Raw genomic sequence first — 16,118 nt, 5'->3', positions numbered from 1 at the left:
TTTTTTTTTTTTTTTTTGACATGCAGATAAAAAGTAAGACACAGTCAATTATATATAAAATGAAACCTGCTGATTTAGTTGATACCAGCTTGCTGTCATTTAAAGGATTTATTCACTTCCAAAATAAAAATTTCCTGGTAATTTACTCACCCCCATGTCATTCGAGATGTTCATGTCTTTCTTTTTTCAGGCAGACAGAAATGAAGGTTTTTGAGGAAAACATTTCATGGATTTTTCTCAATAAATGGTATTTTTCACTTAAGTGGTGGCCAACGGGTTGAAGGTCCAAACTTCAGTTTCAATGCAGCTTCAAAGGGCTCTACACAATCCCAGCTGATATATAAGGTGCTTATCTAATGAAATGATTGGTTATATTTTAAAAATGTAAATACTTTTTAACCACAAATGCTCATCTTGGACTATCTTGGCCTGACACAATACATGTATGAGTGACGTAGGCGGCAGTATCAACCCAGTGTTTACAAAGCGAACATGCATAGAAAGTCAAATGCCCTTCACAAAACAAAAAGGCAAAACAACAATGTTAGTCTATTTTGATAACTGAGGAGTAAATTGAATGGAGTTTTTCACTCTAACCCTACCTTTTTGAACCAAAGTACACAGACGAAGAACTAAGCGCGCATGACTTTTCCATAGTGATTACGCAATGCGTGAAGACGTAGCTGGGATAGTGTTTTCCTCAAAATCTTTTCTTTTTGACTAAAGAAAAAAACATGAACATCTTGGATGACATGGGGGTGAGTAAATTATCAGGTAATTTCATTCTGGAAGTGAACTAATCCTTTAACATCCGAAAACATGATCACTAATCAAACTATAAAACTGACATAAAACTACACTTTACCTTAAAGGGTTAGTTCACCCAAAAATGAAAATTTGATGATTATGCTTACCCCCAGGGCACCCAAGATGTAGGTGACTTTTTTCTTCAGTAGAACACAATCTAAGATTCTTAATTCTATATAATGGCAGTCAATGGGACCCACGGCTTTGAGAGTCAAAAAAACATACACAGACAAAACCAAATTAAACCCTGCGGCTTGTGATGATACATTGAGGTCTTAACACACAAAAATATTGGTCTGTGCAAGAAACTGAACAGTATTTATATCATTTTTACCTCTGATCCACCGCAATGTCCAACTGTTCTGAGTGCGTTCACAACAAAGAGCAAGCAACCATAACTTCAGTCAATCAAGCTCAAAAGTTGGAAGTCTGTGAAAAGTCAACACTCCTGGATGATTTCACAGAAGCAGACGTAATTTTTAGTTTTTAATCGGTTGCAACAATCAGGATAAGCACAAGTAATTACCATTTTGATTAGCTGTCGTACCCACAATCTCTCAGTGTAAACAATGAGTGACATATATACATGACAGATCACTTCCACGCATGCATCTACTATGGCAGATCACGTTGACGGGTCACGCGCCGGCTGTTGCGAACGCGCTCAGGACAAGTGGACATTGCGGTGGATAAGAAGTAAAAAATTATATAAATACTGTTCAGTTTCTTGAGCAGATCGATTTTTCGTGTGTTAAGACCTCAATGTATCGTCACGAGCCGCAGGGTTTAATTTAGTTTTGTCTGTGTAGGTTTTTTTGACTCTCAAAGCCGTGGGTCGCATTGACTGCCATTATATGATTGATAGACTGCAATGGTTTGAGTTAAAAATCTTTGTTTGTGTTCTACTGAAGAAACAAAGTCACCTACATCTTGGATGCCCTGGGGTAAGCAAATAAACATCACATTTTCATTTTTGGGTGAACTATACCTTTAAAATCCTGCAAATTCTTTATATTCTTTCACAGAGACTTCTGTGGTGGTTATGTATGATTTAGCTCTTTCATTAGTTAAATAGATGGTGTTACAACTCACCCTGGGTTACAACACTCCTCGTAGTCATTATAATTATTAAGAACAATAGCAGTTCACGGGAGTTCCTCACAAGTGTTAGCGCGTGAGTGTTTGATGAGTGCTTGAGTCTTGTATCGACACTCATCTGTAAATACTCAGGGAATGGGAATGACTTATTATAAGCAATTCAACAGAATTATGTGAAAATGACTGATAAAAGACTTATTTATAGTGCTCTGGGAGGTTGATCATGAATGGATATGCTAATACGCTACAAAAGGAAATTATGGAATGATAATTCAAACCTCTCCTTTGATGACACAAAAATACACTCTTGTGCATTAATATTCATATTGCTCCCTTAATATTTTCGACTTACATTTATGCATAAGCAGTTCATGCTAATTGGTAATGTGGCACTAAAACGATCTTCCCCAAAAGTTGCTCATAAGTTTCTCTGAGAAACTTTAGATTTGTCTGTCATTCGCTCTGTTCAGAAACTAAAAGAAATACTGATATATTTCATTCAGTATTAAAAAGTAATAATAAGTTACAATTTTAAATAAAAAAAAATTACTACTTTAAATTTAAATACTAATTACTACTAAGAGATGATACAGTTGAGATCATAAGTTTACATACACCTTGCAGAATCTGCAAAATGTTGATTATTTGACCAAAATAAGAGGGATCATACAAAATTCATGTTATCTTTTATTTAGTACTGACCTGAATAAGATATTTCACATAAAATATGTTTACATATAGTCCACAAGAGAAAATAATAATTGAATTAACAAAAATGACCCTGTTCAAATGTTTACACACACTTGATTCTTAACACTGTGGTGTTACCTGAATGATCCACAGCTGTGTTTTTTCTTTTTTGTTTAGTGATAGTTGTTCATTAGTTCCTTGTTTGTCCTGAACAGTTAAACTGCCCGCTGTTCTTCAGAAAAATCTCTAAGGTCCCATAAATTCTTTGGTTTTTCAGCATTTTTGTGTATTTGAACCCTTTCCAACAATGACTGTATGATTTTGAGATTCATCTCGTCACACTGAGGACAACTGAGAGACTCATACGCAACTATTACAGAAAGTCCAAATGCTCACAGATGCTTTAGAAGGAAAAAATTAAGCATTAAGAGCCAAGGGTGTAAACTTTTGAACAGGATGAAGATGCGTACATTTTTCTTATTTTGCCAAAACATATTTTTTCATTTAGCACCAAAAATTTGTGGGACCTGAAGGAATTTTTCTGAAGAACAGCAGAGAGTTCAGGACAAACAAGAAGAAGTGTCGAACTGGGTCATTTTTATAAATTCAAGAATTATTTTCTCTTGTGGACTATATATAAACATCTTTTGTGTAAAATATCTTATTGAGGTCAGTACTAAATAAAAAATAACATTCATTTTGGATGATCCCTCTTATCTTGGCAAAATAATTAACATTTAGCAGATTCTGCAAGCTGTATGAAAACTTTTGACCTCAACAGTACATTTTTTAAATAGAAATTGCTGAATAAAGTCTTTATTTTTATTTTCTTTGCACACAAAAAAGTTTTCTCATAGCTTGATAAATTAAGGTTAAACCACTGACGTCAAAAAATACCTTAATTTGTGTTCCGAAGGTCTTACGGGTTTGGAACTAAATGATTTTCATAGTTGCGTGCCTCATACCTAAACTACCTTACTAACTATTATTAATTAGCTAATTGGGAATTTATTTATTAAAAGTTGTTCTTAATAGTTAGTTAATAGTGAGAATAGTGACCCTTTTAACTTTACGTTTTTCAAAACGTCCAGCCAAGGCTTCAACCAACATTCAAAGGTTTAACTTCTCTAGTTAAAAGTAGTTTAATTCTAATTCTGCATCCTGTTCAGACTCAATTTAAATCCAGCAGCTGAACTGGAATTGATAAGGCATTCCCAATTCAATTCAGAATGGCGGCCGAGTAAGTTCTGCAACAGAGCTATTGTGAACTGTGCTCCATATCCTATTTGTTGAAGGTGAGAGGCTAGATTGTCTCCTGCTACAGGTCCTCTGCCCTCCCCGGTTTCTCTGTCACCTCATTCCTGATGAGTCTGTGTTGTTGATGTTTTCTGGAACTCATTTCAGCAGCCCTGGAGGTTAATTGTCTCCAGCTCCCTCATGTCTCTTATTGATTAAGAGCGTGGGCCGGAGCAGCTCAACTCATTGGCACCAATGCACATCTTCACCATGAGGCAGGGCCTTGAACCTCGTCACTCCAGGGAGGACTGTTCCATCCTGGGCTTGCCCACGGGGACCCGAACCCCTGACCACCAGCGACACAAGCAATATCCTGTGCCGAACAGCCTGTGGAATTGCTCTAGGCTGTTCTTACTCACTGTGAAGAAAAAGGAGCAGGCCATGGGAAAAGTCATTCTCAGCCACAGCGGGCGTGAGAGACGCTGCTAGCCAGTGCTGTCCTGCGCTCGCTGTGAAGCTGTCAATCTCTGGAAGATGACACTCCGTGACTGGCCTGTCATAGTTCATCATCTCTGATTGAGACGCAGGACCCTGAGCACACATTACAGACAACAACTCTACAAGTCTAGACCTAAAATGTTTAGCAGGCAAGGCAAAAAAAGAAACAGGCCATAAGCATTGCCATCGCAGAAAATATTTCCATCGGTTTTTTTTTTTCCTGGAAAGAGGAGCAACCTTGCAGTAAATAAAAGAAAATGCAATTTATCTTCCTTCACGTTCAACATATTGGAGAGCAACCGGCTGTCACGGAAAATCCACAAACAAACCACACTGTTTTCCTTATTCTATCTATCTAGTTTAAAAGAATACTTCATCCAAAAAATGAAAGTTCTGTCATTATTTACTCGCCTCACATCATTTCAAAATGGATTCTCAGATAGTTTTTGAGAATCTTTAAGGTTTTTTTTTTTTTTTGAGAATCTTAATCTTTAAGCAAACAGGTATGTCAAGCACCTTAAAAGTAGAGTGTACGACTCTATTACAGGTTTGAAGCCATATCATAGCTTTGTGCAAAAAAAAACAGACCTAACACTAAACAAAAGATGTGGACTACTTCTATGGTGTTGTTTTATATCTACCTTTTAGATTTGAATAAAATACAGATATGTTTATAGCTTGACACAATGCATTCTGAGGTTGCCTTTATTTTTTACTTAATTTATTTTATTTTATAAAATACATTTTTTTCTTTTCTTTTATTCTATAAAATAATTTTAGTTTTTAATAAAATAAAATAAAATAAAATATGTTTATACTTTATATTTCTCTGACACAATGCATTCTGAGGTTGCCTTTATTTTTATTTAATTTAATAAAATACATTTTATTTTATTTTATTCTATTCTATAAAATAGCTTTTTGTTTTGAATAAAATACAAATATGTTTATACTTTACATTTAATTTCTCTGAGCTTGACACAATGCATTCTGAGGTTTTTATTTACTTAATATTTATTTAATACATTATAGACAGATCATATTTTATTTGATAGAATAATGTATGTATATATTTATATATACACACACACACACACACACACACACACACACACACACATGTTGGGTTTACATGTTTTATGGGGACATTCCATAGGCGTAATGGTTTTCATACTGTACAAACCATATTTTCTATGGCCCTACACCTACCCTACACCTAAACCTAGCCCTCACAGGAGATTGTGCACACTTTTACTTCCTCAAAAAAACTAATTGTGCATGATTTATAAGCCTGTTTCCTCATGGGGACCTGAGAAATGTCCCCACAAGGTCAAAATTTACTGGCATTACTATCCTTGTGGGGACATTTGGTCCCCATAACGTGATGAATACCAGGTACACAAATACATACACACATACACACACACACACACACACACACACACACACACACACACACACACACACACACACACACACACACACACCTTTGTGTTATTAACATATTTGAATTGGCCATGATTTTCAATTGTTTCTGTTTATTTTTTTGTATAAAATTCCTTTTGTTTTGAATTAAATACAAATATATTTTCTTTACATTTCTCTGAGCTTGTCATAATGCATTTTGAGGTTGCTTTTATTTTTATTGAATATTTTATAAAATACCTGTTAGTTTGAAATAAAATACAAGTATGTTTATATTTTATATTTCTCTGAGCTTGACACATTGCATTCTGAAATTGCATCTGTTTTTAATTTAATTTATTTTATTTTATAAAATACCTTATTTTATTTTGATTTTTTTCTATAAAATATCTTTTAGTTTTGAATAAAAAACAAATATGTTTTTACTTTACAATTCTCTAAACTCAACTCAATGCATTCTGAGGTTGCCTTTATTTTTTATTTATTTTATAAAATAAACGTTTTTCTTATTTTATTCTATAAAATACCTTTTAGTTTTGAATACAATACAAATATGTTTATATTTTACATTTAATTTCTTTGAGTTTGACAATTAATTCTGAGGTTGCTTTTATTTTTTATTTTAATCATTTTATGTCATACATTTTTTTATTTTATTTTATTCTATAAAATACTTTTCTTTTGAATAAAATATAAATATATTTATATATATATGTGTCAGTCATAACATAAATTTTTTTGAAAATTTGGATTTGACCATCATTTTCAATTGTTTCATTTTATTTTTTTATTATTTTTTTTAATATAAAATACCTTTTAGTTTTGAATGAAATATAAATATTTTTACACTTCACATTTCTTTGAGCTTGTCACAATGCATTCTGAGGTTGCCTTTATTTTTATTTAAAATTTAATTTTATTCAAATTTATTTTATAAAATACCTGTTAGTTTTTAATAAAATACAAATATGTTTATACTTTACATTTCATCCTGAGGTTGCCTTTATTTTTAATTAATTTTTTTTTAATTATTTAACATTTAATATCTATAGTAAAAATTATCAGTCATAACATAAAACACTAACCAAATTAGCTTATTTGTAATGACCATCATTTTCAATTAATTTAATTTAATTTTTTTTTTTTTTGGAATAGGTTTGGAATAACATGAAGTTGAGTAAATAATGGCAGCATTTTAAACTGAACTACTCTCTTAAAAAACAGTGAGCTGAATCAACAAGTACTAATCTGTAATTCCAGTACGGGATGGAACCAAAATTTTCGATGCTTGATCAGTGGACGCTATGATGAGTTTCCTCGCTACATTCAGTCTCTTTATAAAGCTCTGCTCCCTGTCCACCCACAGCCATCTGCTACGCTCGGCTTTGGACACACAGTTTGGCATTTTGTCCGCGCTGGCAGCTCACCGTGGCAATAACCGAAAGCGCCCGCGTTCCTTACAGTTGTCAGGAAAAACAGTCATGTATATAAAAGAGTGACAAACATGATGAGCGTGTTTGTGTGTGTGTGTGTGTGTGTGTGTGTGTGTGTGTGTGTGTGTGTGTGTGTGTGTCACGACAAAAGCAGAAGAACTCCTCAGCTTGCTTTTAAAGATATTACTGCCATTCAAAACCAAAAAGTGTGAAAGTGTGATTCACGGTTGCGGGTGCGCTTTTATACCACACTTCTATAAACAACAAGTTATATAAAGTTATTTACATTTCAAACACAACATGGTCAGCTATTCTGGTTAGTTTTGGTCCTTCAGTGAAATCTGTTTGATGAAATATTATGAACCTAATTACCTAATGATTTGTGTAATGAAAATCACATAGTATATAGAAGTTATTATATATATACGATATAAAGTGCATTTTGCTGTAGTGGACATTGCATAATACAACTGCTTACAACTAAACACTGTTTTAAACATTTGTAATGCCTCAGGAATGAGAAGAAAAACTGTTTGGAAGTGTTTTATACATCTTATACTGATATTAATATTACTGAATTATTTTCCAGACAGATTGCATTACAGATAGAGACACGGAAGGCTTACCAAGCCAATGCTCTCCTGTTATCTTGCCAAATCCTTCACGATAAGCTTCCCAGTCACGGAAAAAGTTAACAGAGCCATCTTCTCTGCGTTGAATCACCTGGAAAAAAAGTAAAACAAAAAATAAATAAATAATAATTATTAGCAAATTATTATAACAACATACTATAGCAATTATAACAAATTATAAGCATAACATAACTAAAAAACAATATATATATATATATATATATATATATATATGTGTGTGTGTGTGTGTGTGTGTGTGTGTGTGTGTGTGTATATATATAAAATTATTAGCAAATTATTATAACAACATATTATAGCATATATACACATATATACACACATATATTAGTATATATACATATATAATATACAGTATATAATATGTATTAAAAGAAAATGTATAAAAAAAACAATATTTGTTTTTTTAAATTTATATATATATTTATTTTGAATTCTGCTGAAGGCATTCAGAATATGTGTGCTACCCAAATAATGACTTAAAGTCTTTGAGAATGGATCATAAAGCTCATAAAGCTGTTCTATGATAATTTGTTGATGAAAATAAATTATGTTCAATTAGATGTACTTGTGTTTACTAACTAACTAACAATGAAATTATTTTTTCTACCTATTAGATTATGTTTTTTTAACGTCAACACCTACCCAGCCCATTCCATGTTACACCGTACTTTTATTCTGACAGGTTGCCGTGAAGTTTCTGTGTCATACAGTATGACATGATGCTAGTTTTCTCAAATGAAACATTAAAAGTGACACTCACAGCAGTTTGGGAGATTGAGTTTATCTGTTCATGTGAGATGAAAATGCCAAAAATTACCGGGAGCGTCACGTGTGTTTCAGTATGCGTGTAGTAAAAGCTCGTCTCCGCAATGCATACATACAGCTAGGCAAACGGATTCATATTAAAACGGTCTTTTTGCATTTCAGGTTTCACATACACTAGTCCATATCGCGATTTGAATTAAGTGACTGACCAACATTTGTTTTATGAATCCAAAAAACGACGAATTTACGTGGCATTTCGCTATAGTAGATTCGTTTTTTATGAATGGAGGACTACGCGATCCCGTCTGTGTTTTGGCGGAGGAGACTTAAACGCGCGACCATATTCTATAGTCTTCGGTATACATCCGCGTTAAACTATCAAGGTGAAAGTCATCATAGCTTGCGTAGTTTAGACCCAGCTCCCAACCCAAATTTGAGAATAGATTAACGGCGATATTTTTTTTATCGCGCGATAAGAGTTTCACGTTAACGGAGCACGTTAACGCCGATAACGGCCCACCACTAATATATATATATATATATATATATATATATATTTTTTTTTTTTTTTTTTTTTTTTTGGGTTGTAATGTAACAATTTTAATTATTGTAACAATATACTATACAGTAAAATAATAATTTCTGCTGTCTAATTGTCTTTTTTACCTTTAGATTACATTTAAATTTGCAATTGTCTAACACTCATTTAAAATTAATCTTTACAAATTGCTAATATTTTAATACTGAAATATGTTATCTTTAGCAACTCTTAAAATGAATATTCATTTTCATACTACATCCATTTATTTTCATGCTGTAATTCCTAAATAAGTAGCACTTACTGATTTTAGTTTTTAGTGTTTACTTTTAATCTGTTTAGACAAAATAATACAACATTTTAGCACTAGCTATTTATTAGTTATTAGTCATAACATGAAAAATATAAATATTTATTTAATAATTTAATAAAAATAACAGTTTATCTGTATTGGCCAGAATTATAAGCACAGTGTATGCATTAGTTTTAAGTTACCTTTCAATTTTGAATGAAATACAAATATACTTCTTTACATTTCTCTGTGCTTGTCAAAAAGGCAGTCTGGGATTGTTATATTATAAAGCCCTAAAATACTCTCTAGGCAGGCAGCTCCCTAGGTTTTGGAACAATAAAGTTAGACCTGTGACCATTACCAGACAGACGAGCACAGCACTATCGTGGCATATCTTATGTCAACCCTCTGCTCACTTCCACTTAAAAACAGAAAGCTAATGAATCCTGGTGAAACCCGATTCAGTCTCTAGGTAGCGAACACAGTCGTCTCTTTCCTGCAGGTACAACCTTTGTCTTTGGTATGCAGATGTATTCTTTACTCTGAGAGGAATGAAGGGGAAACATGTAAATTGACTGGAGATGGATATTTCAGGAGCGTGGAACAGAGGACGCATGTAGAGGGGTCGGGGTCCTCAAGGGAAAGGTGACGCACACGTGGAATTCAAAGTGAAATTCAGACACTAATTGACTCCTGATCCCTTTATAGAAGATTAATCAGGCAGGCAGTGGATCAATGGCTGTTGAAAATGCCAGCAAAGGAGAAGTCTTGCCATCAATGTAAATGAGCAAAGCACAGCGCCCTTCTCGCATGCTCACCAGTGCCTACCAAGACGAAAACACACATGCCTCCAGGGACGGCTCCCAGAGGAACATCCTCACCTAAACAAGACGTGAACAACTCAAGGAACTCAGCACTCAAGGAAAACCACCTTCCGATCCCAGCGAGAAATATTACAGTCATCTACCTGCTTATGAGATGACAGACATGTCAATGTGTTTGTTTAAAATAAGGCAAGAACTATATTTTAAGCAGGTGTGTAAATGTATCTTAGTAGAAAAAATATATGCAGGAAGTTAGGAATAGTTAGATAATGATAGGACGACAGAACGATAGATAGAACGATAGAACGATAGATAGAACGATAGATAGAACGATAAATAGAACGATAGAACGATAGAACGATAGAACGATAGATAGATAGATAGATAGATAGAGACAGACAGACATGATAGACAGAACGACAGATAGAGTGATAGAAGGACTGATAGAACAATAGAATGATGATAGAACGATAGAACAACAGATAGAGTGATAGAACGACTGATAGAATGATAGAATGATAGATAGAACAGAACAACAGAATGATGATAGATAGATAGATAGATAGATAGATAGATAGATAGATAGATAGATAGATAGATAGATAGATAGATAGATAGATAGATAGATAGATAGATAGATAGATAGATAGATAGATAGATAGATAGATAGATAGATAGATGGAATAAAAAATGAGAAATAGAAAGACAGAATGATAGAATGATGACAGACAGACAGATATACACATAGACAGATAGAAGAACAGATAGAACAAAAAATGCTATGATAGAAAGACAGAACAAGAGAATGATAGAAAGACAGACAGACAGAACGGCTGATAGAACGATAGAATGATGATAGAACGATAGAACGATAGATAGAACGATAGATAGAAAGAAAGACAGAACGATAGAATGATGATAGAAAGACAGACAGAACGACTGATAGAACGATAGAATGCTGACAGAGCGAAAGAACAACAGATAGATAGATGATAGATAGATAAAACAACTGATAGAGTGATAGAACGACTGATAGAATGATAGAATGATGATAGAACGATAGAACAACAGATAGAGTGATAGAACAACTGATAGAACGATAGAATGACGATAGAACGATAGAACAGGTAGAGTGAGAGAATGATAGATAGAACGACTGATAGAACGATAGAATGACGATAGAACGATAGAACAACAGATAGAGTGATAGAACAACTGATCGAACAACTGATAGACAGACAGACAGACTGATAGAACGATAGAATGATGATAGAAAGATAGAACAACAGATAGAGTGATAGAACAACTGATCGAACAACTGATAGACAGACAGACAGACAGACAGACAGACTGATAGAACGATAGAATGATGATAGAAAGATAGAACAACAGATAGAGTGATAGAAGGACTGATAGAACAATAGAATGATGATAGAAAGATAGAACAACAGATAGAGTGATAGAACAACTGATAGAACAACTGATAGAACGATAGAATGACGATAGAACGATAGAACAGGTAGAGTGATAGAATGATAGATAGAACGACTGATAGAAAGATAAAATGATAGAATGATAGAACAACAGATAGAGTGATAGAATAACTGATAGAACGATAGAATGATGATAGAACGATAGAACAGGTAGTGTGATAGAATGATAGATAGAACGACTGATAGAACGATAAAATGATAGAATGATAGAACAACAGATAGAGTGATAGAAGGACTGATATAATGATAGAATGACGGCTGAACGATAAAACAACAGATAGAGTGATAGAACGACTGATAGAACGATAGAATGATGATAGAACGATAGAACAGATAGAGTGATAGAATGATAGATAGAACGACTGATAGAACGATAGAATGATAGATAGAACAGAACAACAGAATGATGATGATAGATAGATAGATAGATAGATAGATAGATAGATAGATAGATAGATAGATAGATAGATAGATAGATAGATAGATAGACAGACATAGAATGACAGAACGATAGAATGATGATGGAACAGGTAGAGTGATAGAATGATAGATAGAACGACTGATAGAACGACTGATAGAATGATAAAATGATAGATAGAACGATAGAACAACAGATAGAGTGATAGAAGGACTGATAGAATGATAGAACGATAGAATGATGATAGAACGATAGAACAGATAGAGTGATAGAATGACAGATAGAACGACTGATAGAACGATAGAATGTTTGACAGAACAGAACAACAGAATGATGATAGAATGACAGACAGACCATAGACTGTAAAAAAGATGGACAACGCGTTTCCGCTTCTTTCAACTATAGAAAAGTGAAGCCAAAACAGCTCAATATGGCCGCTACCATCTTGGGGGAAGTTACGTTATTTGGAGCCAGAGCAAAGTCCCGCCCAAACTCCCGCAGATCCAATCGCACGATCACAATCATGACACCACACCCCGTTTTTATAGCATCAAATAACTACTTAAAAGCAAACTTATTAGAAAAACGAACAACTGAGCATGAATCAGCATTATAAGAACTACCTCACATGATGGAAATCACCTTTGGAAAAAAATGATTTGCCGTGTAATTCGATTATTTAGTTTGGCTCACGTCCCATTAGATTACATGGAGAGGGCGGGGTTTATGACCTATACTGCAGCCAGCCATCGGGGGGCGATCGAAAACTTTTGGCTTCACTTTTCAGGACACCTACGGCACGCTTGAGACAGACAGATACCAAAAAAAACAATACATAATTATGTGAATAATCATTTTTTCGAGCTCTGAATGTCATCCAAGAATGCAACATGTAGTTTTCGTACTGTGCTATCAATTCCATTGATGTGAAAATTGAGTTTGTGTCGCTAGAAGCACTTGCATTTACTTACTCGCGTAGGAGTTTCAGGCCTGAATGTCCTGAAGGTGCTTTTTCCTCGTTACAGGAGTTTATGTTCAGCTAAGGGGCTTTATGTGTGATGACACAACGTATAGATTCTGCAGAGAAGACCTTTGAGTGGGACCTCCCGGGCATGTGATCTTGGAAAACACAGGCGCACTCTCAATAAAACATGCCAACACTCTGTGCAGGTGCTTTGGGCTGCATTCAAAATTAATGCATGTGGCTTGACTCTGAATAAATCCTTCATTGGTTCCTCTTCCAATCCGCAGAGCAACCGAAAAGATTTTAATTATTCACCATAATCTCTGTAAATGAACACTGAGTCACCTTTCAGCAGTGGGCTCACTTAATCTTTATTGTACCTCGAGTATAAAACAGGTAATTAAAATACAGGGAAATTTTCGTGTTCCGATAAATATTTCATAAGTGTTGCTTTGAATATTCCCACCAGCGCAGCATGAGCAGACTTCAAGTGAGGCACTATTTAGATGGTGGAAAATCAGATGCATATTTCAGGTGGGCACATTCTGGGGCATTCCTAGAGTTCAGAAAGAGGATATCCTACTGGGGGCCACTGATGGCAGTGGGCCTGTTGTGTCACTCCAAAGCTGAATAGCTGACTAAAAACATTTGATATACTACATAACATATTAGGGTTGCCACCCGTCCCTTAAAATACGGAATCGTACCGTATTTTAGAATGAAATTGCGCGTCCCGTTTTGAATCAATACGGGACGGGCTTTGTCCCGTAATTTTTTTAAAGCAGCGTCTCATGCAAATAATCACTGCGGTAAAGCCAGCCGCGGTTCAGAAAAACACTGTCAAGCCAGCCGCGATTGATTTTAAATGTGCGCGCATATTACAGTGATTACGGTAGTTTCAGAAACAACACAGAGAGAGAACGAGCTTTCAGAGCGCTTTTCATTTAGACGCCCAGGACTGAGAGATAATACTACAAAATGCTCGTGAATTTTTACTTACTTATTTATTTGCATTTATGCTTTAATATCCGTTTTATTTATTGGTGTACTTGACGGTTCTTTTCTGAGAAATGTGACATTATTAGACTTTAGAGTCTAATAAGTAGAAAAAAAATAATGATCCGTTCTTATTCAGGACGGCCCATGTAATATTATATGCAAAACTCATATGAAACCTTTTTACTGCAGCATTTTTGAGATATGGGACATTATTACATTTTAACGGGGTATATAGACCCCATTTCTAAAAAGTAGAAAAAAACAATGATCAGTTCTTATCCAGGATGTCCCATATTATATGCAAAACTCATATGAAACCTTTTTACTGCAGCATTTTTTAGATATGGGACATTATTACATTTTAACGGGGTATATAGACCCCATTTCTAAAAAGTAGAAAAAAAACAATGATCAGTTCTTATCCAGGATGTCCCATATTATATGCAAAACTCATATGAAACCTTTTTACTGAAGCATTTTTGAGATATGGGACATGATTACATTTTAACGGGGTATATAGACCCCATTTCTAAAAAGTAGGAAAAAAAAAACAATGATCAGTTCTTATTCAGGACGTCCCATATTATATGCACAACTCATATGAAACCTTTTTACTGCAGCATTTTTGAGATGACCCCCCATAAGGTAAAATTTTACAAAACTGAGATATATACATCATATGCAAGCTCAATAAATAAGCTTTCTATTGATATATGGTTTGTTATGATAGGACAATATTTGGCCGAGATACATCTATTTGAAAATCAGGAATCTGAGGGTGCAAAAAAATCTAAATACTGAGAAAATCACCTTTAAAGTTCTCCAAATTAAGTTCTTAGCAAAATGCATATTACTAATCAAAAATTACATTTTGATAGGTTTACAGTAGGAATTTTACACAAAAAATCTTCATGGAACATGATCTTTACTTAATATCCTAATGATTTTTTGTCATAAAAGAAAAATCAATAATTTTGACCCATACAATGTATTTTTGGCTATTGCTACAAATATACCCCAGCGACTTAAGACTGGTTTTGTGGTCCAGGGTCACAAATATGTACAAATAAAGATTAGGGATATCAATTTTACAGGTTTATTTTTGTGTAGGTCATATCAGGGCAGGCTGTCAGACTTTATAGGGTAAAATGTTACAATCAAACCTGTAAACAGTAAAATAACTATGAAAAAACTCAATTAATGAATGGTAATAATACAAAAAAATTATAATAATACACATTTATGATAAATACATGCATATAAAACAGCTATAATAATAATAATAAATATATATGTAAATGAAAAACTAAAATGTTAATATTGCATATTATTACATGTGATTAAATATATAAATAGTTAAATAAACATTTCTTAATAATAATATTTCAAATTTGATCATTTTAATAATAAATAAAACAAAAAAACTAATAAAACCTGTAATACTCTTAATGCCACTAAAATGTATAATTTTAAATGTATATTACATATGATTAAATATATAAATAGTTATATCAGCATTTCTTAATAAAAATAATAATTCAAATTAGATAATTATAATAATAAATTAAAATGATAATAAAATAAAAAAACGGATTTAAAATATTAATAAAACCTATACTTAATAATATTGCATATTATTACATATGATTAAATATATAAATACTTATATAAACATTTCTTAATAATATTTAAAATTTGATAATTATAATAATAACTTTTATAATAAAATATTATAATAAAAGCCTAAAATATTATAATATTAGCCTATAATTATTATAATAAAAAACCTTTAATACTCTCAATGCCACTAAAATAACTCTGAAATGTAAAATTATATATTAATATTGCATTTTATTACACATGATTAAATATTATTAAGAAATATTTATAAAACTATTTTAAAAAAATTAAAATAAATTATAAATAGTTATTGAAATATAGTATATACTAAAAATAACAAACACAACGGCAAAAATTAAACGGCA

General features: G+C 33.1%; 1 protein-coding gene across 2 annotated transcripts in view; it reads right to left on the bottom strand.

Annotated features, from left to right (window-relative positions):
* The window catches only part of fibcd1a (fibrinogen C domain containing 1a), a 160,280-nt gene that overhangs the window by 48,105 nt on the left and 96,057 nt on the right, over positions 1-16,118 (bottom strand). For both annotated transcript variants that reach the window (XM_073818977.1, XM_073818978.1), the window contains one exon: positions 7,814-7,910. In XM_073818977.1, coding sequence (XP_073675078.1) covers positions 7,814-7,910 — 97 coding nt within the window. The remainder of the gene's footprint in view (positions 1-7,813; positions 7,911-16,118) is intronic.

This window comes from Garra rufa, chromosome 15 (assembly GCF_049309525.1).
Source record: "Garra rufa chromosome 15, GarRuf1.0, whole genome shotgun sequence".
Lineage (NCBI taxonomy): Eukaryota > Metazoa > Chordata > Actinopteri > Cypriniformes > Cyprinidae > Garra > Garra rufa.
Note: the sequence above shows the minus strand (reverse complement) of the source record. Positions and strands in the feature narration are given on the sequence as shown.